Genomic DNA, 21419 nt, shown 5'->3' with positions numbered 1-21419 from the left:
CCCACCGCTCACAGAGGCTGGCCTCTGGGAGAAGGATTAGCAGCTCTCCAGTGCTCTGTGAGGCTTTTGCTTCTGGCCTGTGAGATGGGATGACAGATAATCCCTCCCCTGCAGGCTGGTTAGGAGAATTGAGAACAGTATGGGGAAGCATGCTGCGAGCTGCCCAGCCTTCCAAAGGCACGTCAGAGTTGCCGGTCGTTACGAGGTTAGGGTCCGAACCCGTTTCCTCACCGGGTGGTAAAGAACCAGCCACCCGGCACCCGGCGCTCACGCTCACGGCTTGTCTGTTTCCAGGAAGAACGCTGTGGAGCTGGAACTCGCCAAGTGCAAGATGGACATGATGTCTCTGAACAGCCAGCTGCTGGACGCCATTCAGCAGAAACTAAACCTCTCCCAGCAGCTGGAGGCTTGGCAGGTAAGGGCGGGGGGACGGGGCTCCGGGACGCTGCGAGTGCGGGCAGCGTGTACGGAGTCGGGTGCTGACCGAAGATGATCTCGGGAGCAGCGGGCCCAGGCTGTGCTGCCTGGGGCTGCGGCAACCTCCAGGCTGGGCACAGGGACCTCCGCAGCTTTGTTCCATTGGCTGGAGAGAAACCGCGGTGGAGGTGGAGGGCCCGGGAAGCCCGGTGACTGCACGCACACAGCCCTGAGGCCGCTGCAGCTGCTGCCCTTCCCTTCTCCAAGGCCAGCTTCCTTTTGCGGGAGAGCCGGGGACAGTGAGCTAGTGCGTCCCTCTGGGGCCCACCCCTCAGCCCGACAGGCTGTCCTCGGGGCCAGGGCTGCACTGGCTCTTGGCTGACGGCGGCCCGGCCAGGGTAGGACAGTTCAGACCATTCAGAACACGGGTGTGGCCGTTCGTTAGACACGGTGGCCTTCCCAGGGGAGCCCCGCGCCCCCCTGACCCTCCCTCCACGCCGAGCGGGGCCCCGGCTCACGTCCTGTTCTTTTCTCTTCTCTCCCGGCTACAGTTCGCTTCCTCAGGGCTTTTTACTATCTGGCTCCTTTGGTTTCTGATCTAGTGGCCTTTCTCAGTTCCCGTATCAACAGCTTTAGTTGTACACCCCTCCTGCCTTTGAGGTGAGATTGCGCTCTCATCCCACCCGCCCGCCCCCCTGCCATGAACGTCCGTCCCCATCGCACCTCGTGGCCCACCGTCTGTGTGCCGGAGTCCGGCGTCATCTTTGTCCTGTGCACCATGCCATCGAGCCCGCCTGCCTCCCGTCATCGCCACGTCCGTGAGCGGGGCAGCCTGTGGCCCGGTGCCGACAGGCCGGCCCTGGTTTCTCGGTGGCACCTCCTCATCAACGGGTTGCTTTGCCCACAGAAGTAACGGCAGGTGTGGGATTATGAGCAGCTTATGTAGGCGAGTGTGTGTGAGTGTGTGAGTGTGTGTGTGTGTGTGTACGATGTTCTAAAGTGACATAAGCATAAAAACGCGGTGTGCGATGTGCCCGCACAAACACTGGCAGCTTGGGAAGGGCTGTGCCGCCCTGGTGCTGCACTGAGCCACGTGGGCTCTGTGGAGCCCGGCCCCGGGGCAGGGCCCGTGCTGTGGGTTAGACACGGACAGGGCTGCGAGGAGGGAGCAGGTCTGTTCCTGAGCGGAGGAGGGGGTGCAGGAAGGATGAGTGTGACGCACACTCGTCGGGATGGGAGGAGCGAGAACAGGATGTGGTCAGAGGGGAGAGGAGCTCCTCCCCAGCGGGCGGCCGCCTGGTGGCGGCTAAGCAGTCTTTGCTTCTCACGGACACCAGCAGACATTGGTGACTCCGCCAGGAGAGCTCGGGGAGAGGCCAGGAGGTGATGGACGAGCTGCCCAGGGAGGGGCCCGCAGCCCCCTTCTGCGCTCAAGTGAGTGGTTGCCCTGACGGTGGGGAGCAGGCCAGGGGGGAGCCCAAGGCTCAGGCTTTTCCCAGGGCCTGCAGCCTTCAAGATGCTTGTTGTTTCCTGCTGCTGGGACCTGGACAGGGTGCCTAGATCTCTAAGCCGGCAGTGTTCCCGCTGTGCGGGCGGCAGAGTGCCTTGTCAAAGGAGTCCCGCACAGAATGGAGTGGAGCTGCGTCCAGAGGCTCCTCGGAGGTCAGAGCTGCCCTTCTGTGAGGTGGAGTCGGGCGAGGGGCATTTCCTAGGCAACGGGACCCCATGGGGAGGGGAAGGTGCTCCCCAGTGAGGAGGCCGAGGACGTGGCCTGGTGAGCAAGACGAGCCCTGAGGCGGCGATGGGAGCCTCGCAAGAAGGGGCCGTGCATGTGGTTGGAGGCAGGCAAGGGAGGCACCAGGGAGTCTGTGTCCTGGTCACGTGCAGTTGCCGGTGTGTCGCTCAGGCCGATGGTAATTGGAAGGGGAAAGGGGCAGAAGCCAGCACTGGGCTGAGAGCTGGCAAGCTGAGGTTGCCAGCAGGGGCAGGCACCCACCCAGCCTCAGAGGTCACAGGAGGCAGGGCAGAGAGCCGGGACAGCGTGGAGACAGACAGGAGTACCAGCTGCAGGCGCCCTGGGCCGTCTGTGGGGTTAGCCGAGGGGTAGCCTGTGGAGGAGGCGCCTGGTTCGTGTGTCCCGGGATCTCCACCTGCTTTCTTGGTTGGGGCAGCCCCTCACTCATCTCCTCCCTCATCATCCTCATCCTCATCTCATCCTCATCTCCTGTCCTTCGGTCCCTCAGACGTGTCACCCCCTCCCTGCCCACCCCACGTCGGGACTCTGCCCTGCTCAGCCCCTCCGCTCCTCTCTCTGCAGGATGACATGCACAGGGTCATTGACCGGCAGCTGATGGACACGCACCTGAAGGAGCGGAGCCGGCCTGCCGTCGCCCTCTCCAGGGCCCGTGGCGCAGGGCGTGGGGTCGAGCCCAGCACCGCTGAAGGCAAACGGCTATTCTCATTCTTCAGGAAAATTTGAGTTGGGAGGAGTCAGGCCAGCGAGGACGGGGGGCCTGGAGGCGACAGGGTGCGGGCGAGGCCCAGTGCACGGCGTTCACGGGCAAGGGCTCCCCTGCCGGGCTCCACGGGGCACTGCCTGCCCGCACCGGCCATTCCTCCAGGAGGGCCTGCCGGCCTCTGAGGCCGCCCTTGGTGGAGGGACAGGCAGGAGCCTGTCCCCACGGCCCAGCCCAGCCCAGCCTGGGCTTCCCTAGGATCCGCTGCTGTTGAGCAGGGCTCAGGCTGCCCAGAGCGGCCCACCCCTCAGTGGCTCCCACACCCAACCCCTGGCTGCTGCCCTCCCTGTGGGATCTGGGGAACGGGAGAAACAGGCCCTCTGCATCCTCAGGAGGCTGCCACGGCGTGCCCACCCGTGGGGGCCGAGCCTGCAGGGCACCACGCCCAGGCCTGAGCCTCCTTCCTCCCCAAGCCCGGCCCAGGGAGTAAGGGCGGCGGGCCCTCCCCCATGTGCATGCACCTCCGCCAGGAGCACCTCTGCCAGGAGACCCAGCCTGTGGGGCCCGATGGCTGTCCTTGTGCTCTCGGCCAGTGGGCTCTGCAGAGGCTTGGCCGAGGCCATCCCGAGCCCAGAGGAAGACAGCCTGGCCCCTGGCGCCACCGCGCTCCCTCCCCGGCTGCGCCAGTGCAGGCCTTCCCCCTCAGCCGGTCTTCACAGGGCCTCTGCAGGCTTTAGCCATCCAGCCCTTCCCCCTTCCTGGGCCACGGCTGGGAGGGGTCCCAGCCTCCCACTCCCCTCACCTATCCAAGTTCTTGGTTCAGCCAAGCAAGTCTAGGACACAGAATGGCCCCAGAAGGCTCTGCAGCCACCTCCACCTCAAGGGCAGCACTGTCACCATGGGCGACGCCTCCAGATCCTGCCCCCTGGGCCTGCGGGGGGATGCGTCCTGCCACCTGCTGCTCCCTCAGCAGCACGCCCTTCCCTGCGGCCCTCTCCCCGAGGCTCCGGCTGCGCCCGCCCGAGCTGCCTCACGTGGGAGCAGCCCAGCAGGGACGAGCGGAAAGAATGTATCTATAGATATGTACATACCACAGTGCTGTACTTTTGTATGTAGCAATCATGTAAATACATGTATGGATTTTATAATATACATATTATATATAAATCTATAAAGGCATATTTTTAGAAAAACAGCACACCACTGCTTCTTTTGAAAATAGTCTAAGAATAAATTGAATTTCTACAGAGCTTCCTGCCTGGTCATTGGTGCCCAGAGGGGGTGTTAGAACACAGCTTGCCTTTCAGGACCGCCGCTGGCCCGAAGAGGCAGAAATAGTGAGCCCCCAGCGCGCCTGGGAGGTCACCTCGTACCCAGGGGCCCAGCCAGGGCGTTCAGCCGGACGGGGCACCTCCCGGAGGGCGGAGGCGCCCTGTGGGTGACAGCCACGGGCAGGCCCTCCAGCTCGGCAGAAACTTCAAGCCTGAGTGAAGTCACGCAGGCGAAGCTCCGACGTGAGGAAGTAAACAGGCGCTTCCCCTGGCATCACCGCTGCTCAGCCAGCACGTCACGGCCTCAGCGCGGACTGGCTTCTCCAGAGGCCCCGGTTCAGGACTCGGACAAGAGCCCACCAGAGCGGACACAATGGTGGGAGAAGCTAGAGGAAACAGCCCCGAAGGAAATTTGGCAGCTTGAACCTTTATTTTTAGTACTTTTTTAAAAAAGCATAATTAGAAACTTTCAATACAGAAATAATCCTAGCAAACCATTTAAAAGTTTTGTTGTTTGACAGGATTTCGCATCAGGTCCACCAGGACGTCGGCCCAGCCCTGTGAGCACCCCACCCCCACCCCCCATTCATGCGAACACCACTCCGCGGGACAGGCACAGTAGTCGCCAAAGTCACCCGCCACCCGGGCCTGGACATCCAGCTGCCAGAGCCATGAGTGTTTCCGGCCGGGGCTGGACCCCTCCAGGACCCCCTCCTCTTATTGCTTGAGTTTGCAAGCACTGCCACATGGCACCACCTTCGTGCTCAGAGTGGAGTGAGTGTGCTGCCCACCCAGGACCCATGATCGGCCACCCTCCACAGCACCGCCTCCCGGGCCAAAGCACGCCCCCAGCTCATCCTGCGGCTCCAAGTGCAGGCTTCACACGGAGCCCAGTGTTTTGGCAGTTTGGGGAAGTGGGGAGGCAGGTCAAAGGAAACCCCACGTTTTGATTAAAAACCCGTCAGCAGTGTTAACGAGGAAAATCTGCAGTGTGATCTGTGATGTGATTGTCCAGTCAGGGCTTCACCTGGAAATCGCCAGGAAAGGGAACCTAGTAGAACACCCCACGGTGTTGAAATAAATTATTCCCAGGTTACGTGATCCTTTTAGGGGAAAGGTGAATGACGTGTCCCAAGGAGGAGGAAAGGGGACAGTAATCAAGTGTAGATAACCCTGGTTTTTCCTCCGAGGGACCAGGGTCGTCCAAGCTGGCTGGCTCCCAGCCGCAGCTGCCATTCCTTCCCACCTGCTAAGGAATCCTCTGCTGCCTTTGCACCAGCACAGCCGCCAGCGAGAGGCGGCATCCCCCGTCCGGCAGCACCCACGCCCCCGGCGAAGACCCAGGAGCGCAGTGGGGGCCGTGGACCCGCACAGACGAGGTCAGAGGCCCCGTCTCTCCCACCAAGAAAGGTCAGAAAGGTCAGCAACGCTCTGCCAAGGGCCCGGCCCACAAAGACAGGAAGCCATTCGCTTTTCCTACCAACACTGGGCCCAACGGGAGGCCACGGCTCTTGCTGCCTCAGGAAGAGGAAAGAAGTGTGAGGAACGTGATTCATTTGATGTGGCTTCGTTTTCTCAGCTGTTAAAATAATGCTCCTAAGCCCGCTCCTGCGTGAACACACCCTGTCTTTCTGCTGGAACCGAAACAGGTTGGTATAAATAGAAGCACAGCTCCCCTGGGTTTGTAGCTTAGAGGCATCTAGAAGGCAGGACAAGAAGTCTGTTGGCCAAAGGGCAGGAGTGACTCCTGTGGAACCTTCCAGCTGAGGGCAGGGCCTCTAATGGGAACGCTAGGCCTACATCAAGGCCAGGCTCCCAACTACCAGATAGTTAGGGGGAGGGGAGGGAGAAGGCAGGGGCGTGGGCGAGGCCCTACCTGCCAGGTACAGAAGTCAACGGTGGCCTGCAGGAGAGTGAGGAACGTGAGCCCACTCCACCAGCCCAGGTTGGCAAAAGACGTGGCTAGAACTCGATCCCATCTCCTCGGGAAGCTGCTGGCGGTAAGATGGGATGGGGAGGGGGTCTGGTGCAGCAGGCTGGCATTAGGGAGGCAGTCAGAGCGGGACGAGGGTGAGACGGCCATTAAAGCATATACATTATGTACAAACGGGTTAATCAGTCCGCTCGCTGGCAGCGTCCTCGCTGGGCCCGGCGCCTCGGCCAGGGGGCAGGGCACCAGAGGGAAGGGCGGGTTGTCCAACACCTCCTTGGTACTCGGGGAGGGGAGGAAGTGCCGATGGCGCCTCCAGATACAAAAACGTGGAGAATTCTTAAATAACGGCACGAAACAGACTGTCCCCCGAGGACCCCGGTGGGCCTCGGGCCAGGAGTGGCCGCAGTGCAGTCTCTGCAGGGGCTGCGAGGCATTAGCAGCAGCGTTTCTTCCGTTTACTGTTCCTCGTGAGCTTCACCACGTCGTTCTGTTGCTGCTGCTGCTGTTTCGCTAAGTTGTCTTTTTTTGCTCGGAGGACCAGCTCTGTGATGCAGTTGAACATCTGTGAGGATGAAGGAGGCAGGGCGGCCTCAGACCTCGTGTGGAGGCCGTTGCGGCTGCCGCTGCTGGCCAGCAAGGCCCCGCCCCATCGCCCAGGGCCCAGCTTTCTATTTCTACTCGAACTTTTTGGTCTGTGTCTCCCCACACCCTTGTAGGAGGTGGTGACGTGCAGAGGTCAAAGAGGAACATCAAAACCCAATGAGCTGTGTCCTGGAGAAGTCACTCTCAGGATTTTCCAGTCTTTCTTTTAAAGAGAAAGAACCCCTTTCCTTCAGCTGGACTCTCTGGACAAGACAGACAAAGGTGCCCCTACTAGCGACGGGTTCGAGGGCCCAGAGCCTGCCCACTCCGCGCCAGCTCTCAGCACATCCAGCCTAGGACCACCTACCAGCCGCAGTCCTGTCCTCCACTCCACCAGGCACGGTATCATCAAACACTTGACAATTTGCTTCACTTTTTCCTCACAACCCCAGGGACTCCCCCCAGATCCACAGAGGAACCATGGAGCCTAGAGCAATAAGCTCCGCCCAAGGTCACCCAGGCCCCACACCACAGGCTCCACGTGGAAAGGCCCCGGCCTGGGATCCTGGCCTGACTGAGGCCCAGGGTGTCCAGGAGGCAGTGGGGATCCAGCTTCCTGGGCCTCTGGACTCCACACACCACGGACAGAACTCGCCCCAAGCCTCGAGTGTGGCCAGCCTGGGCTTGGGGCAAAAGCCCGCTCTCTCCAGACTTCCTGGCAGGCCCCACAGAAGTGACGGGGCTGCTGGGTGGGAGGCTCTGGGAGGGCTGTGTCCACAGCAGGTGCCACCGGAGCTCCGGAGGCCAAGGCTGCAGAAAAGCCCGAAAGCAGGAGGAGCACAGCTGTGGGCCGGGGCAGGGCGAGGGAGGCAGAGCACTGAGTGACACTGCATGGCTGTGGTGCAGACCGGTCTAAGCTTGACTTAGCCTCTAACGAGCTGGGCACTGTTCCTTTAGTTGGAGCCTCCGTTTCCCATGTGAAACGGAACAGTCTACCTGAGAGGACTGTTCAGACTGAGCTCGGACTTTAAAGGCCTGGCAGCTACTATGACATGTTCTGTCAGCCACCTGGTGCCCGCAGCAGGCTGGCGGGGGGAGGAGCAGGCTGTGGTGCAGCAGAGCTGGGCCCGCTCCCTCCCTGGCCCTGCTCCGACCCAGGGCTCACCTCTTCCACGTTGACATTCTCCTTGGCACTGGTCTCAAACAACTGGATCCCCATCTGCCCGGCGAATTTGTAGGCATCTTCTGTTTCCACCACCTTCCGCTCAGGGTCATCATTCTTATTCCCCACTTTAAGGCAAAGCAAAGTCAGCTGGTCCTGCAGGAGCAGCCCTGGCGCCCTCCATCCCACGGTCCCCACTGCAGGGAGCCCCATCTCACCTAGTATTCGGCACACATCGTCACAGTTCTGGTTAATTTCGTGAAGCCACCGTTTGACGTTGACGAAGGACTCGGCGCTGGTGACGTCATAAACCACGATGACCCCGTGGGTCCCCCGATAATACCTGTAGGGCCAGGGTCTATGTCAAAGCTTCAGCCCACACAGGACCTGCCTGCCCACTTGGAGATTGGCTGGAAGGAGGCAAAGCCCTTCCAACAAGACACCCAGAGGCCCCCCGCCTGGCCCTGCCGGCCCGGCCTGCACTGCTCGGCATCGGCCACTAGCTTGAAACGTCTGAGGTCCTCGTTTTATTTTTAAAATTCAGGCAAGGTTTGCACCTGACATCATATATCACTATCCTTGGTGTGTGTTTTTGGTTAATCTTTACCACAGGACATTTTTCCCATTGATTTTTAAAGAGAGTGGAAGGGAGAGGGGGAGAGAGACACGTCGATTGGTTGCCTCCCACACGCACCTGACCAGAGCCGGGAGATCAAACCTGCAGCCCAGATACATGCCCTCGCCTGGGCATCGATGCCACCCTTTGGTGTGCAGGCCAATGCTTATCCACCAGCCAGGGCTCACTACCCTTGTTTTAACATTCAAAAAATTTTCTCTCAAATTTTAGTAAAATGCCATTCCAAGATGTGCCATTTGTGAAATCTGCCAAAGTCTGCAACCCCCAGGAGACGGGGCACCTTGCATCCTGCCTCTCATCCATGCCGGGGCAGGGTGAGCACGGAACACAGTATGGCATGGCATGCAGGGAGTGTTGGGGAGAAGGTTTCTCACGTATGCCACCACCAAACGTACAGACCCCGCAGCCTGAGGTCAGCTAGAACAGCAGTCGCCAACTGTCCAAAGGTTGGCGACCACTGAGCTAGAAGGTCTGGGGGACAGGAGGGATAAGCGTTCGCCTCCAGACACCATGTCTCCATTCATTCCCGTGGTTCAGGCCAGATGGAGGAAGAGGAGGACAAGGCCTCACACATCCGCTTCCCTGGAGAGCCTTCCCGGACCCAGCAGCCGGGGACTCGCCTGCCCAATGCTGTAACCACTCAGAGCGGCAGACTCACTACCAGGGCATTCTGAGAACGAGGTACCAGTGCCCACAGCTCTGCCATCCACTGCCTTGGGGAGCCATTTAGGTACTGTGCCCTCCGAACCAGCCCTGTCCTCTGCCCCCAGCAGGTGCTGCCGAGAGTGCCAGGTTATTAGCAATTTGGCTTTGTGGACACCCCTCTGAGCAGCAACAAGTGCAGGAAGAGAACACTGTCCCCGGCCAGCGAAGTGTGCAGAGTGGAATGTATTTCAAACTCTCCTTTGCTGAGACTATTGAAGGTGCCAAGAACTAGCCACGGCCCCAGCCCAGTCCCACCACAAAGCCCCTCTGGGGCCCAGTGAAGGCCTTTATCAGAAACAGACTCAAAGCTCTGGCCAGGAGGGTGCCATGCCTTGGGTACCTGTTACCACCGCCATCAGTAATCACTTCACTCACCACAATTTAGCTCTGTACCAGGCCCGCCGCCTGGCGCTTTATCTCCACTACCCACTTAACCTGCAGCAGCCTGTATGGCAGGGCGGGTGCCGTCTGACCAGTGAGGACATGAGGCCGAGTGACCTGCCTGGAGTCACATCCCAAAGTCAGGGCACCTGGATCTCCCTCCAGGGCCAGAAATCGTCACTTCCCTCCCCCTCTCATCTCATCCCCACACCCCACAGCCACACCTCTTGGTCAGCAAAACCCAGCTACCAAGAGAGGGTGACAATAGGACTCCTCCTTGGCAGGCTAACAGGGTGTGATCTTAGTTTCTCTTTTAATGCCCTGAATCAGAAAGGCCACACTATTGTGCCCGACCTGATCCCTGAGAGAACAAGCTCCCAACCTCTGCCCGTGCCCTTCCTCCTCAGCAGCGGCCACCACACCGGGCCCTCGGCATGGCCTGCAGAGCCCCCGCCTCATGAGAGGCACAGCAGGGACCCCAGACGGAGCTCTCCTCAGCCTCCCTCGGCACACAGGACGCCAGCAGGGGCCAGGCCAGTGTCACAGTACAGGGTGCAGTGCTGCCCCTTCTCGAGCACCTGAAACACACTGCGCTCAGGCAGCTAAGGAACTGTCACCCCAACAGAATGAGGAGCTGGGCGCCCCTCCCACCTGCCCCGAGAGAATCTGGTGGTCAGGGGAGGGGCAGGGCACCCCAGGGCCACCGCCCTGCCCGAAGCATGTGTCACGGCCACAGGCCCAATAACCTCGGCCGCCCTGAGTTCCTGACCGGCTTTAACCCACAGGAAGCACTACAGCATCTGCCACGTCCCAGTCCCTGGGGGTGAGGGGTCAGCAGAGCAGGACTATGGACTGGTTAAAGGCAAGAGCCTTGCTATCAGACCTCAGTTCAACTCCTGACTGACCAACCAAGCTGGGCCTCACTTTTTTGTTAATAAAATGGAGGTAATCACAGGACTCTTTTTATATCAGGATTAAGTGAAATGAAGTAATGCCCTTTATGGCAGTCTCAGCCCCAGGGCAGGCCAGCTGGGGTCAGTGCCTTGGTCTGACCATGATGTCTTGGTCTTGTTTGAGCCTGGACACACTGGCCACCTGAAGGAACCCACCCTCCCTCCCCAAGGAACCTCTGACCCCAGTGCCCTCCTCAGGGCCTCGCAAATAGGCACTGAGACACCAGAGGCCCAGGTAACTCATCGGCAAGGAGCAAGGAAGCGGCACTGGGCAGACCCCGGGCCAGGACCCATGGGGCTGGGCTTCTCGGACCACAGTACACAGGTGCTCCCTACAGAGCTAGCCCCGTGACAGACACACACCCCCAGCACCACTGCTCAGGACCCAGCCCCTTGTGCAGGCTACCCAGCCAGCATCCTTTACTCCCTCGAAGGTCCTGCGGCCAGCATGCTGAAGGGAGGAAAGGCATCTCTGGCCGGAGGACTTCCTCACCTCCTCCCCAAAGCCCCCCACAGGGCTCCTGGGGCAGACAACAGAGAGGCCACCAAAGAGCAACTCCCGCGGCCGGACACCGGCTCCTGCTCCGGCACGTACTCCGCCGGGTGCAGCCCGCTCTGCCGCCCGCGGGAACAGGACCCTCTCGGGAGTTCCCGCGTCTGTCCAGGGGGAACAGCAGCACTGCCTGCCTTCCAGAAGGCTCACTGACACGCTCATGAAGCCCAAGCCCAGACTCCCAGGCACACAGGACTCCGCATCAAAGCAAAGCCTCAAGGTAAACAAACCCTGTGAGAAACCGCAACACAACATTCAGGCAGCTTACCCTCCGTCACAGCGAACAAAAATGTAAATTCTGAACCATTGCCCTAGCTGGTTTGGCTCAGTGGATAGAGCGTAGGCCTGGGGGCTGAAGGGTCCCAGGTTCGATTCCGAGCACATGCCCAGGTTGTGGGCTTGATCCCCAGCAGGGGGTGTGCAGGAGAAAGCCAATCAATGAGTCCCTCTCATCATTAATGTTTCTCCCTCTCCCTCTCTAAAATAAATAAAAATATTAAAAACAAACATACTTGGTTCATAATTTTTTTTTTTATTTTTTTTAAGTATCATCTGCCTTCAAAGCCCTGCTCTTTCCTGGAACCTGTTCCATTTACACCTAAGAACCAACGGCCCCTCCACAGGCTTCCAGGTCGCGCTCCAGCGGGGTTCTCCGCCTACTGGCAGCTAAGAGTCACAAAGGTGCTGCTGCACCCACTGGGTGAGCCGGGTTCCCAGGAACCAGCTTTGGGGAAGCCAAGTAATGGCCTCTGCACCAGCGCCCCGCCACCCGTCCCCACAGAGCAGCCAGCTCCCAGAGCAGGGTGTGTGGTGGGCAAATGCACAGCTGACAACCCAGCAAGTGTTTGACCACCAGGTGAAGCCAGGAGCAGTCCTCTATTCACAGACAAAGGGACCAAAGGCCAGAGGGTTTGCTGACTGACATGTACCGCCGGCCAAACCCAGAGCCATGCACTCAGCCGCTGCCCACCCACAGCAGCAGCCATCTCTCATCTCCTCCTCCTCTCACATCAGCTTCACACCTCTGACTGTGGCCTGCAAGGAGCTCCCCTCCTGACCGTCCAGGACCCACCCGTGACATTTCCACCCTGACCTGGGCTGGTTACTCCACTGTGGCCACTGTCGGCGACGAGGGGGCAGAAGGGGGCAGATGGGGGCAGATGGGGGCAGAAGGGGGCAGGCGCCCTGACTCACGTGGAGGTGATGGTGCGGAAGCGCTCCTGCCCAGCTGTGTCCCAGATCTGCAGCTTCACTTTCTCCCCATTGATCTCCACGGTCCGAATCTTGAAATCCACTCCGATCGTGGTGATGTAGCTGCCTGCAAGCACACACATTAGCAAGGTCCACAGGTGCCCCAGTCAGACCACAGTGCCCTCACCCTGGGCCCAGCACAACCGAGGTCCCAGGGACATAGTTCTGAATAAGAAAGACACGGTCCCTGGCGTGATGGAGCTCCATGGACCCCACAGTCAAGGTGAGGGCACCAGACAGGACACCACGAGAGAGAGAAAACAAAGACAATGTCACAGTGATGAAACCAGTGCCAAAGGAATAAAACCAGAGCTGACTGGGAGGGCCAGGCTCCTCTAATCAGAGTGGCCAGCTGTTAGCTATGGCCTGAGAATAGTGGAAGGCCTATCATGCCCTTTATTTTTTTCTGTTCTGTTCCAAATGTTTTTAAAAACCCACAAATTAACTTCCTAACACACAAGTCATGACCTGCAATTTGAAAAACAATGTTTGAGGCAGAGGAGACAGTAGCAAAAATAGCAGTGGAGGTAGAGGGGTCACGTAAGGTCAAGCACAGAGCCGAGTCAGGGAGGGAGGGGGTGCCAAGCGCTGGTCTCGGGGCATCTGCACCATTCGGAGAGCTCGGGCTTTCTGTGTGTGACGGGAAGGCGCGGAAGGTTTTAACCAGAGTATGAGCTGCGTTAGAAACAGCTCTCCTTGCATCTGAGTGAGAGATGGAGAGGAAGAGAGTTTCTGGCCAATGTAACAGTTTTGTCCAGGCTTACAAAGGCCCGAATGCTAAGACCTGTTTTCACTCCAATTGGAGCTTACAGTATAGCACAGTGAGTGCTGCAGACAGGACAAACACACAACTGACTCTATAAAGTATCAAAAGTCTAGAGGAAAGGTCAAAGTTCAAGGTGGGGTGGAGATCAAGGAAGGCTTTGGGGAAGAAGTCACATTCGAGCTTGAAAGAATAAGTAAAATGACAAAGGTTGAGATTAGGTCGGGACGCGCACACACACACACACACACACCCCACCCAGAGGCAAAACCCTGAGAGAGAACGTTCAGAAACCAGCCAGCCTGGCATTCCGGGCACTGGGCACTCTGCGGGCTCTGATGAGCCAAGGAGTGTGACCCAGCACCTACTGCTGCAGGCAATCAACCAGCAGCTGGCAGCTGAATGAATGAGTAAGCGAGGGAGCTTGGGAAACAGCAAAAGAATGAACAATCAGAGGAGCCAGAAAGCTGGGAAGGTGAGCTGAACACAGATTATGAAGAGCAGAGGTTTTCAGCGGGAAGACCGTGTCCGCAGAGGACATGAGCAAGGTCTGGAGACATTTCTGGTTGTCAAAGTGGGGGAAGGGCCAATGTTACCGGTGAGTGGAGCCCAGGGATTCTGCTCACATCCTTTACGGAACAGCCCCCACCACACAGAATCACAGGCCCAGAGTGGGAACAGTTCTGGGGTGGAGAAACTTGCCCTAAACTCTGCTCACGTAAGAGAGGCCCACTGAGGTTTGAAGCAGAGGCACACCCCTGGCAGAGCCATGTACCAGCTAGATAAATCCAGCAGTTTGACAGGGGATAGGGAGGAGCTGCTGAAATGCTTCCGGCTAAAACTAACTAGATGCTGGTAGTAGAAATGGGAAGAGGAGTGAGAGAGCAAAAGAGAGCCCTCCAGGAGTGGAAGCCATGAGGATGGGGAATCAGAAGGTCCAGGTCATGAGGAAAGTGAGTCTTTTTCAGCCTAGTGATGAGCTGCTCCTTAAGTGACCATTCCTGAAGAAGCAATAACAAACCACTGGGAGGCACTGAAAGATTCCCGAGACCAGGGCACTCTGACCTGCAGGGTCACAGGGACCCTCACAGCAACCCCTGGGGAAGGACGGTCACCAGCCCCACGGACGATGAGTGAGACTTAGGCTCATGGTCACACAGGCAGCTCTTTCCACATCACACCACAGCGCTCTGCAGGATGCCTGCTGGGAGAAGCCACTTCACCAAGAGAGGCGGGAGCCATGTAATCACTTCCTAGTTTTAGCTCATCCCTTAACCACATCCTAGGGAATTCCCTACAAGACAGTCACACTTCATCCCTGATCAGAGAGAGCCAAGCCAGCCCGAAGTCTACATGAACCTTATTCACAGGCACACCCACTTCCCCAGTGTCTGGGAAACACAAACTTAAACCAGAGAGCACTTTCTGCTGATCAGTTTAGCAAAAATGAAGACTATCCAAGACCTAGCATTGATGGGCCCTTTATACTCTCCATGCCCAGCTGGTGCTGCTCAGTGGTTGCGTGTTGACCGTGAACCAGATCAGAGTTCGATTCCCAATCAGGGCACAGGCCCAGGTTGCGGCTCGGTCCCCAGAGTGGGGCATGCAGGAGGCAGCCGATCCATGACTCTTAGTCATCATCCATGTTTCTATCTATCCCTCTCCCTTCCTCTCTTGATATATATATATATATAAAATAATATAAATAAACCCTTCAATGGTAGTGTCAGCTCTGAAAGCTCAGTTCAGGGCACTGTGAAAAGTTAAATGCACAAGCCCCGCCCTCATGGCTGCTCTTCTGTGCAAGAAGAGACAAAGTCCGGCCAAGAAATGCACATCGCTGAGACCAGAAGCTACCAGGCAGAGCACACCAAGGTGAGCCATGTGCATCCATCCGCAGCCAGGGGAAATCCTGAGCAATTCTGAGCCGTTCCTAAGAACCAGAGGTCTCATGTGCTCTGGGGGAGTGACCCTTGACACACGAGGGGAGGCGAGTCGAGTCGCTGACCCCGCATGCGGAGTGAAGAAAAGTCGGACAGATGGACAATGCTGAACAGAGGCTCCCAGGGCACCAGAGCGGGTAGGTAAAAGGACAGCTTTCATTTTCCACTAGTGAGTCTCTGTTTAAAATTTTACACAGGCATGTACTAACTTGCAATATTTTTTAACTGTGTTTTTTTTCTTTTTTAAATATTGGGCACAAATAGACCCAGGTGGCCAAAATATGGGCCTGAAAAGGATTTTTTTTATTTTTTATTTTTGAACCAGACAAATGAAGCCTGACGCAGAGACTTCTAACCTGTGCCTCCCTCTGCTTCTCCGTCCTCAGCCTGCAATCGCACTGACAAGGTTTGCGACATGAGGCAGAGGCAGGTGTCCTGGCGCCAGGCAAAGGGATTTCAAAACTGAAACACCTCAGCAGCACCTCGGGGGCACACTCACCTGAGAAAGTGTTGTCGGCAAAACGTAAGAGTAAACTGCTCTTTCCCACACCTGCAAGAGAGAGAGCAGGAGATGAGCGGCAGCCTGGGTCCCGCCCCTCACCCAGGCCTTCCTGCTGCGGGGAGAGGACACCCAGGTCCTACGTTTTAAACGCAGTGGACTGAGCTCCCTCCTCAGTGCTGCTTTTGATCTGAAGCAGCCACACACCACGAGCACCTCCCCACTCAATTTCTGATCTTCTCAGTCCTAGTGAAGACAGCTGCCCCGGAGCCCAGGGGAGAAATGAGAAAGGGCCTCGCGCCCAGGTCCTGTGCGGAGGGCTAGCCCCAGCAACTCAGAGGAAGTTGCCAGATGACAGAAATAAAGCAGGGAAAGTCACCAAATGAAACTGGCCCCAAAGTGCGTCTGAAGGGTGGTCCCTAGAAAACTGCACACCATGTGTGGGGCTTGACTGTGTGCGGCGTGAGACAGGACCTGCAGGGCTGCAAAGAACCCTTGAGATCACTGGGTCTATTCTGCAGGTGTGGAAACTGAGGCCCAGACAACTCTAACCAACTGCAGCCATCTTACCCAGTTATGTCAGTCAGCTGGGCAGGGGAGAGGGGTGTCTGCCATACACCTATCAGCCCAGCAGCTCCCATGGCACAAAGCATTTCACCTGCCGCGCATCTGCGGGCACACTTGTTCCCAGACAGGTGGAACCCTCGTAAGCTTGGCCTCCCTTTACCTCAGCCTCCAGGTACAACCTGTCCCGTGTCCCTCCCCGCCCCCCCGCCCCCCCTAAGGCCAGCTAGGCCAACTGGCCACAGAAGGAAAAAATCAGCATGCAGAGAGCTGTGTGGGGCACTCTGATGCTCCTATGACTCCAGCTGCATCTATTAAGATCAGGATATGGCAACTGAGACTCCAACAAGCTAGGCAGCTGGCCTAGGGCCTCGGCAGGAAGTGTGAGCTGAGATCTGAATCCAGAGCTGTCTACTCGGGAGCTCTAAAGCTCTTTCCGATACATTCTGCTTGGGGAGTCTTGCTGCATCTGTTTCAGGAAGTTAAAACAAAGACCCCAAAGAGGCTCCTGCATCTCACTTCTGGTTGACTTTTAGCAGCAGCGCTATCAAAACTAGATGGGAAGAGAACTTAGCTCAGGGTCTCAGAAACCCCCACAACTAAGTGCAAATTTGGAGTCTATGTGCATATTTGGAGGGAGGACTCATAGCATTCATCAGCTCCTCAGCTACCTCCGCCCCAGCCCCACTGTGCCTAACTAACCCAGAAATCCCCTCGGAGCAGTCCTCTTGGATGATATGTCTGGAGCTTCTCCAGGCGAGTACTCTGTCCAGGGAGACCCAGGAGAACGTCTCACGGTAAACCTGGGTCTGACCTTCCCAAAGGCAGGCTGGGGGTGCTGTGCCCATGGCACCTGCTGCTCAGCCCATGCCTGCAGCGCTCTTGCTCAGAGCCACTTCCTCATTGCTGCCTCTACCAGGCTTCCTGCTGAGCCAAGGAGAGCCCAAGTCCTGGGCTGGGTCCCTCCCAGTGCTGTCCAATGCCAACGCCCCATCGGTCCTGCCTGCTCCTCTGCTTCCTCCTGGAGACTTCTGGGTCCACTTACTCAGCTAAAAGCTGTGTCTGGGCAACCAGGCTGTGAGTTCCTCCAGGAAGGCAATCTCACCTCACCTACCCGGACAGTTAACATGCTGGAAGCCAGGCCCAGCACTTAGTAGTTGCCAACAAAACACTGTGCAATGATTTATGACGAAATGGATGGCAATCACACTGACAGCTGTGCTATTGAATGCTGACTGCAGCATCACTAGGAGCCAAAGCAGTGCTTTTCAAACTTTGAGGGGTGGCAGGATCCTTAGATCCACAACAGATAAGGGAGGTGCTCTCTGCGAAGCAGCAGCGCTCCCTCCTGCATGGCCTCCTGGGTCCCCTTCACTCCCCCAGCTCCTCTGCAGAGCCTCTGAAAGCCACCAGTCTGCAGGAAGACCGCCACGGTCACCACACCAACAGCTCCCGAGCCTCAAGGCTGGGCCTGACACCAGCCTCCAGCATTGCTCTTCCCTTCAAATGGAACAGACACCCACCCGCAGAAATGCCACCTCCCAAATAACCCGGGAAGAGGCTTCTCTGGGAAAGCTCGCTGCTACCATTCACCCAGAGCACTGGCCTATGGGAGGAAGTGACAAGTCCCAATCCACCTTCACCACAGCTGAAGTCAACAGGTTCCAAGGGCCGTACCGAGTATGAAACCCCACACGTCCAGCCCCATCATCCTTTACCCAGCAAGAGCAGAGGCGGCACTCGATGCCTCTTGGTAGCCAGGAGGCAGAGTTATTCTGCAAAGACTTCACACACCACTCTGTCATCACCGTCTCCCTGCAGCACACCCCCTCTCTCCCTTGCTTTCTGCCTTCTGGGCTACACAGATGCTCCGACCCTCAAAAAGCCTCCACAGAAGTCCCCGCCCTCAGCCCTGCTCCTCCCTGGGGCTATGGTTCCTTCACTCCTCTTGGCTTCGGTTCTAGACTGTTGAAGACCTTTAGACCTTCAAGTAAAGTGTTCTCGATTGCAAACCGGGCTCAGTAACTAATTCACTGGATTACCTCCGACAAGCCACTTCCCCTCTGCAAGCCTCAGCTCACACATGTGTAAAGTGAAAGGCTCTAACCAGCTCTCGGACCACCGCCCGTCTCCAGCTGCTCATGGATCAGATGAGACGCTTACACAATGTTGGAGCATGAGAGAGAGGAAGAACCTTGGGCATAAGGAAGAGCTGCAGAGCTGACAGAATGAGTTCTAGGAGCATGTACAATCTGGCAGAGTGGGAAGAAGAACTCTAGATTTATGAAGAAACTAACATTCACCAAGGGCCCACTGTTTGCCAGGCCAGGGACCAGCTGCTCACACGTGAATCCATGTGTGTTAACTCTCGGCTTTGCCTCTGATGAGCTGTGTGGCTCTGGGCAAGTCAGTCAACTCCTCTGAGCCATAGTTTGCTTTTCTGACAAACTACACAGGCCCAGGGGAGAAGCCGAGGGGCGAGTGTCTGACGTTATTGGTAAGCCTTAAGGAAGCACCCACACAGGAGCCCAGGTCAGGCCAGCACATGATGCTCGTCTCCTTGCTCAGCTGCCAAAGATTAGTTTGAACTTCCATGGCGACCTTCTCCCAGTCTCCTAAGCATTTGGCTTTGAGTATCAGCTCACTGTCAGGAGAAATTAAGCTGCAAAGCATCTGTCTTCTCTACACAACACAGTCCTCTACACACTGAACTAGGAGCCAGTGAGCTTCTCCAACACCTGACTTCTGAGTGAAAAGTCAATACGCCATGCAGATGTACTGTGAAGGGGGCCAACCATCCCCTGGGATTGACAAAGAAGAGAACAAGCCATGTCTTCTTGCTGAGCTTATGCTTTTCATTTTCGGGTACCAACACAGGCTCTAGCTGTCTTGTAGCGGGAGAGGAACCCCTGACCAAGGTGAGCTACTTTAACTCCTGAAGAGAGCACTCACGCTGGGCCAGCCCCTCCGAACCAGAACCCAGACTAAACTGAAATCCTGTTAACGGCACAAGCCCCTGGGACCCGGAGGATGCTGGCGGCCATCTCCACAAGCAAGTCTACACAGCTTGTCTGGTTTTCTTTTATTCAAACCACAGCCTCCTCCTTTCTAACTCCTTCCCCAACCACAGCTACTCTTCATCCCTAATTTTTCCTCTTACCTCTCCCTTCTGCCAGTAACCACGGAAACCTCAGCCATCTTTCACCTGATCCCAACCACCAACCACATCCCAATCCAGCTCCACAGGAGACCAAAACCCACCCACTTCCCTGGCCCAGCTCTGACCCATCACGCCTACATCATCAGGCTGGCATCCCTCTGATTTGGTTCCCTTTCCTTTACAATCCATGGGCTCCACCACCGCTAGTCACATGACCCTCCCTTGCCCACATTCAACTCAGGTCTGGTCTGGTCTATAAAATCGGGTGCTCCCCGGTCTCCTTCCTCATCATATAACCCCGGCGCCTCAGTTATAAACCTCCTGAGGCCTGCCTCCCTCACCTCTCGGTCACCCCAGAAACCTGCGTACCTGCCACACTCCAAACACCTCTAAACCCTCCACCCTTTCCCAGAAACCAGCCTAATGCTTATCAGGACACTGAATATTCATTCAACAACCATGCGTTAGGCACCTACTGGGCGCCAGGCGCGCATCGGCACAGAGAGGCTGCAGTGCGCTGAGCTGGAGCTCTGTAATTCTGGCTGCACCTCCGGTGCCCGTCCATACACATCCAGCACCGAAAAGCAAACACATACTGACACTCACCTTGCGCGTTACCTCACCCAACACCCAACAGCCCGGTGACAGCAACCCTATTATTCCATTTCACAGATGAGGAACCGGAACCACAGGGAGACAGGGCAACAGCACCTGGGCAGGAATGGGCCGGGCCCTGTGCGAAGTGCTTCACCTGCCTCACCTTCTACACCTCGCAGGAGCCCCGGGAGACAGGAGCCCGGGGAGACAGGAGCCCGGGGGGGCAGGAGCCCCGGCAGACAGGAGCCCGGGGAGGCAGGAGCCCCGGGAGGCAGGAGCCCCGGAAGCAGGAACATGCCCACTTCGCAGGGGAAGAAACTGACAGCCATGCCCACAGAAAACCTCTGCGCCAGGTGGGGACCAAGCACTCTCCCAGCTTTGTCTCATCGCAGGCTCACGCCACCCGGCGAGGCAAGTCCCCACTTCTCAGCGGAAGACACTGAGGCTCAGAAACGCGAAACAACTTGCCCAAGGTCACAGACCGAGGAAGCTGGTCGTCCCGGCACTCGAACCCAGGTCTCTCCAACTCCAGAGATCGCGCGACTTGACCAAGGTCACACGTGAGGCAGCGGCGGGCGCGGGGAGTGGACCGGCCGCCCCAGCCCCGACCCCTGCTCGCCCGGCTCCTCCGCCCCGCAGCCGGGCCCCCAACCGCTCCTCGGCGCGGCCCCAGCCCCTCGGCGCACCCCTGGGCCCGCGACCGCCGGCAGCCCCGCCCCGCGCGGCCGGCAGCTCTCCGCCCGTCTGCCGCCCCAAGGCCCCCGCGGGCCGCGCCCGGCAGGGCCCACGCCGCCTCCGGCCGCCTCGGCCCTCACCGCTGTCGCCGATGATGAGCAGCTTGAAGAGGTGGTCGTAGTCCCGGGCCATGGCGGGCGCGGGAGGCGCGGGCAGGCAGGCGGGGTCGGTGCTGGCCTCGCGAACCGCAGCTCCCTCCGGGCTGCTCCGGCAGCGGCGGATCCACTTCCCGAACAAACAGCCGGAACTGACAGAAACACCTCCCTCCGCTCCCCCTCCTCCTCCTCTTCAGCAGCCGCCGCCGCCGCAGCCGCCGCCTCTCTCCTTCCCGCCCCACCCCGCCACTGCGCAGGCGCAGCGCCCGGCGCCGCCTGTGCGCAGCCGCAGCGCCGGCCGGCCGCGCCCTCGCCGCGCTCGCGCACCGCGCATGCGCGCTGGCCGTCCCGCCGGCGCGGACCGGCTCGCCCGCTTCTAGGCGGGCGGCGCTGCGGCGGCTCGCGGCCCTTTGGGCTCGAAAAGATGAGCTGCTGTCAGGCCCGAACGGAAAGAAGCCGAGAATGCCGGAGAAGCCCTGCCGTGGCCCGGGACGGACCGGCTCCTTCAACTTCCGGCCCTGCAACCCGCGGAGAGGAAAAGACAGGCTCGCAGGGACCGCGCGAGCGGGGCTCACCCGGACTCGGACACTCCGCCCCCCTCTGCACGGACGCCGCCCCCGGGGTGCTGGCTCCGGCCCGAGTCCCGAGCCCGTGGAATGGACGCCCAAGCGGTTGGTAGCTGCTTGAGTTTTACCGGAATGGAGGCACCTGCCGGAGCTGAGCGGTGGAGAGTGGTCTCTTAGCTCAGCTCTGGGTCGAAAT

General features: G+C 58.4%; 2 protein-coding genes across 11 annotated transcripts in view; one reads left to right on the top strand and one right to left on the bottom strand.

Annotated features, from left to right (window-relative positions):
- Positions 1-4123, top strand: part of BICDL1 (BICD family like cargo adaptor 1) — an 88916-nt gene extending 84793 nt beyond the window's left edge. For 5 of the 8 annotated variants that reach the window (XM_036449182.2, XM_036449180.2, XM_036449181.2 and 2 more), the window contains 2 exons: positions 295-415; positions 2735-4123. In XM_036449182.2, coding sequence (XP_036305075.1) covers positions 295-415; positions 2735-2896 — 283 coding nt within the window. In that variant the 3' untranslated portion in view covers positions 2897-4123. Of the gene's footprint in view, positions 1-294; positions 416-968; positions 1079-2734 lie in introns of those variants that run through there. The other 3 variants (XM_045585385.1, XM_045585387.1, XR_004989988.2) reach the window with 2 other exon arrangements.
- Positions 4124-4555: 432 nt separating this feature from the next.
- Positions 4556-20890, bottom strand: RAB35 (RAB35, member RAS oncogene family). 3 transcript variants are annotated; one of them, XM_036449185.2, is made up of 6 exons: positions 20643-20862; positions 15507-15557; positions 12245-12368; positions 8040-8164; positions 7825-7949; positions 4556-6639 (listed from the first exon to the last, which is right to left on the bottom strand). In XM_036449185.2, exons 1-6 carry the CDS (start codon positions 20692-20694, stop codon positions 6511-6513), a joined length of 606 nt encoding a protein of 201 aa, XP_036305078.1. In that variant the 5' UTR covers positions 20695-20862; the 3' UTR covers positions 4556-6510. The 3 variants fall into 3 exon arrangements, with proteins under 3 accessions (XP_036305078.1, XP_036305079.1, XP_036305080.1); XM_036449186.2 differs by lacking the exon at positions 15507-15557 and having other exon boundaries at positions 20643-20864; XM_036449187.2 differs by lacking the exon at positions 7825-7949 and having other exon boundaries at positions 6533-6639; positions 20643-20890.
- Positions 20891-21419: the final 529 nt, after the last annotated feature.

This window comes from Pipistrellus kuhlii, unplaced genomic scaffold (assembly GCF_014108245.1).
Source record: "Pipistrellus kuhlii isolate mPipKuh1 unplaced genomic scaffold, mPipKuh1.p scaffold_m20_p_20, whole genome shotgun sequence".
Classification (NCBI taxonomy): Eukaryota; Metazoa; Chordata; class Mammalia; order Chiroptera; family Vespertilionidae; genus Pipistrellus; species Pipistrellus kuhlii.
Note: the sequence above shows the minus strand (reverse complement) of the source record. Positions and strands in the feature narration are given on the sequence as shown.

Bases quoted from the DNA above. Each gene is read 5' to 3' on its own strand.
- RAB35 (XM_036449185.2), bottom strand. From the start codon at position 20,694: ATGGCCCGGGACTACGACCACCTCTTCAAGCTGCTCATCATCGGCGAC. The intron at 8,165-12,244 runs GTGAGTCAGGGC...CTGGCCCTACAG, and splicing joins TTCCGCACCATCACCTCCAC to GTATTATCGGGGGACCCACG. The intron at 7,950-8,039 runs GTGAGATGGGGC...TTTGCCTTAAAG, and splicing joins CGATGTGTGCCGAATACTAG to TGGGGAATAAGAATGATGAC.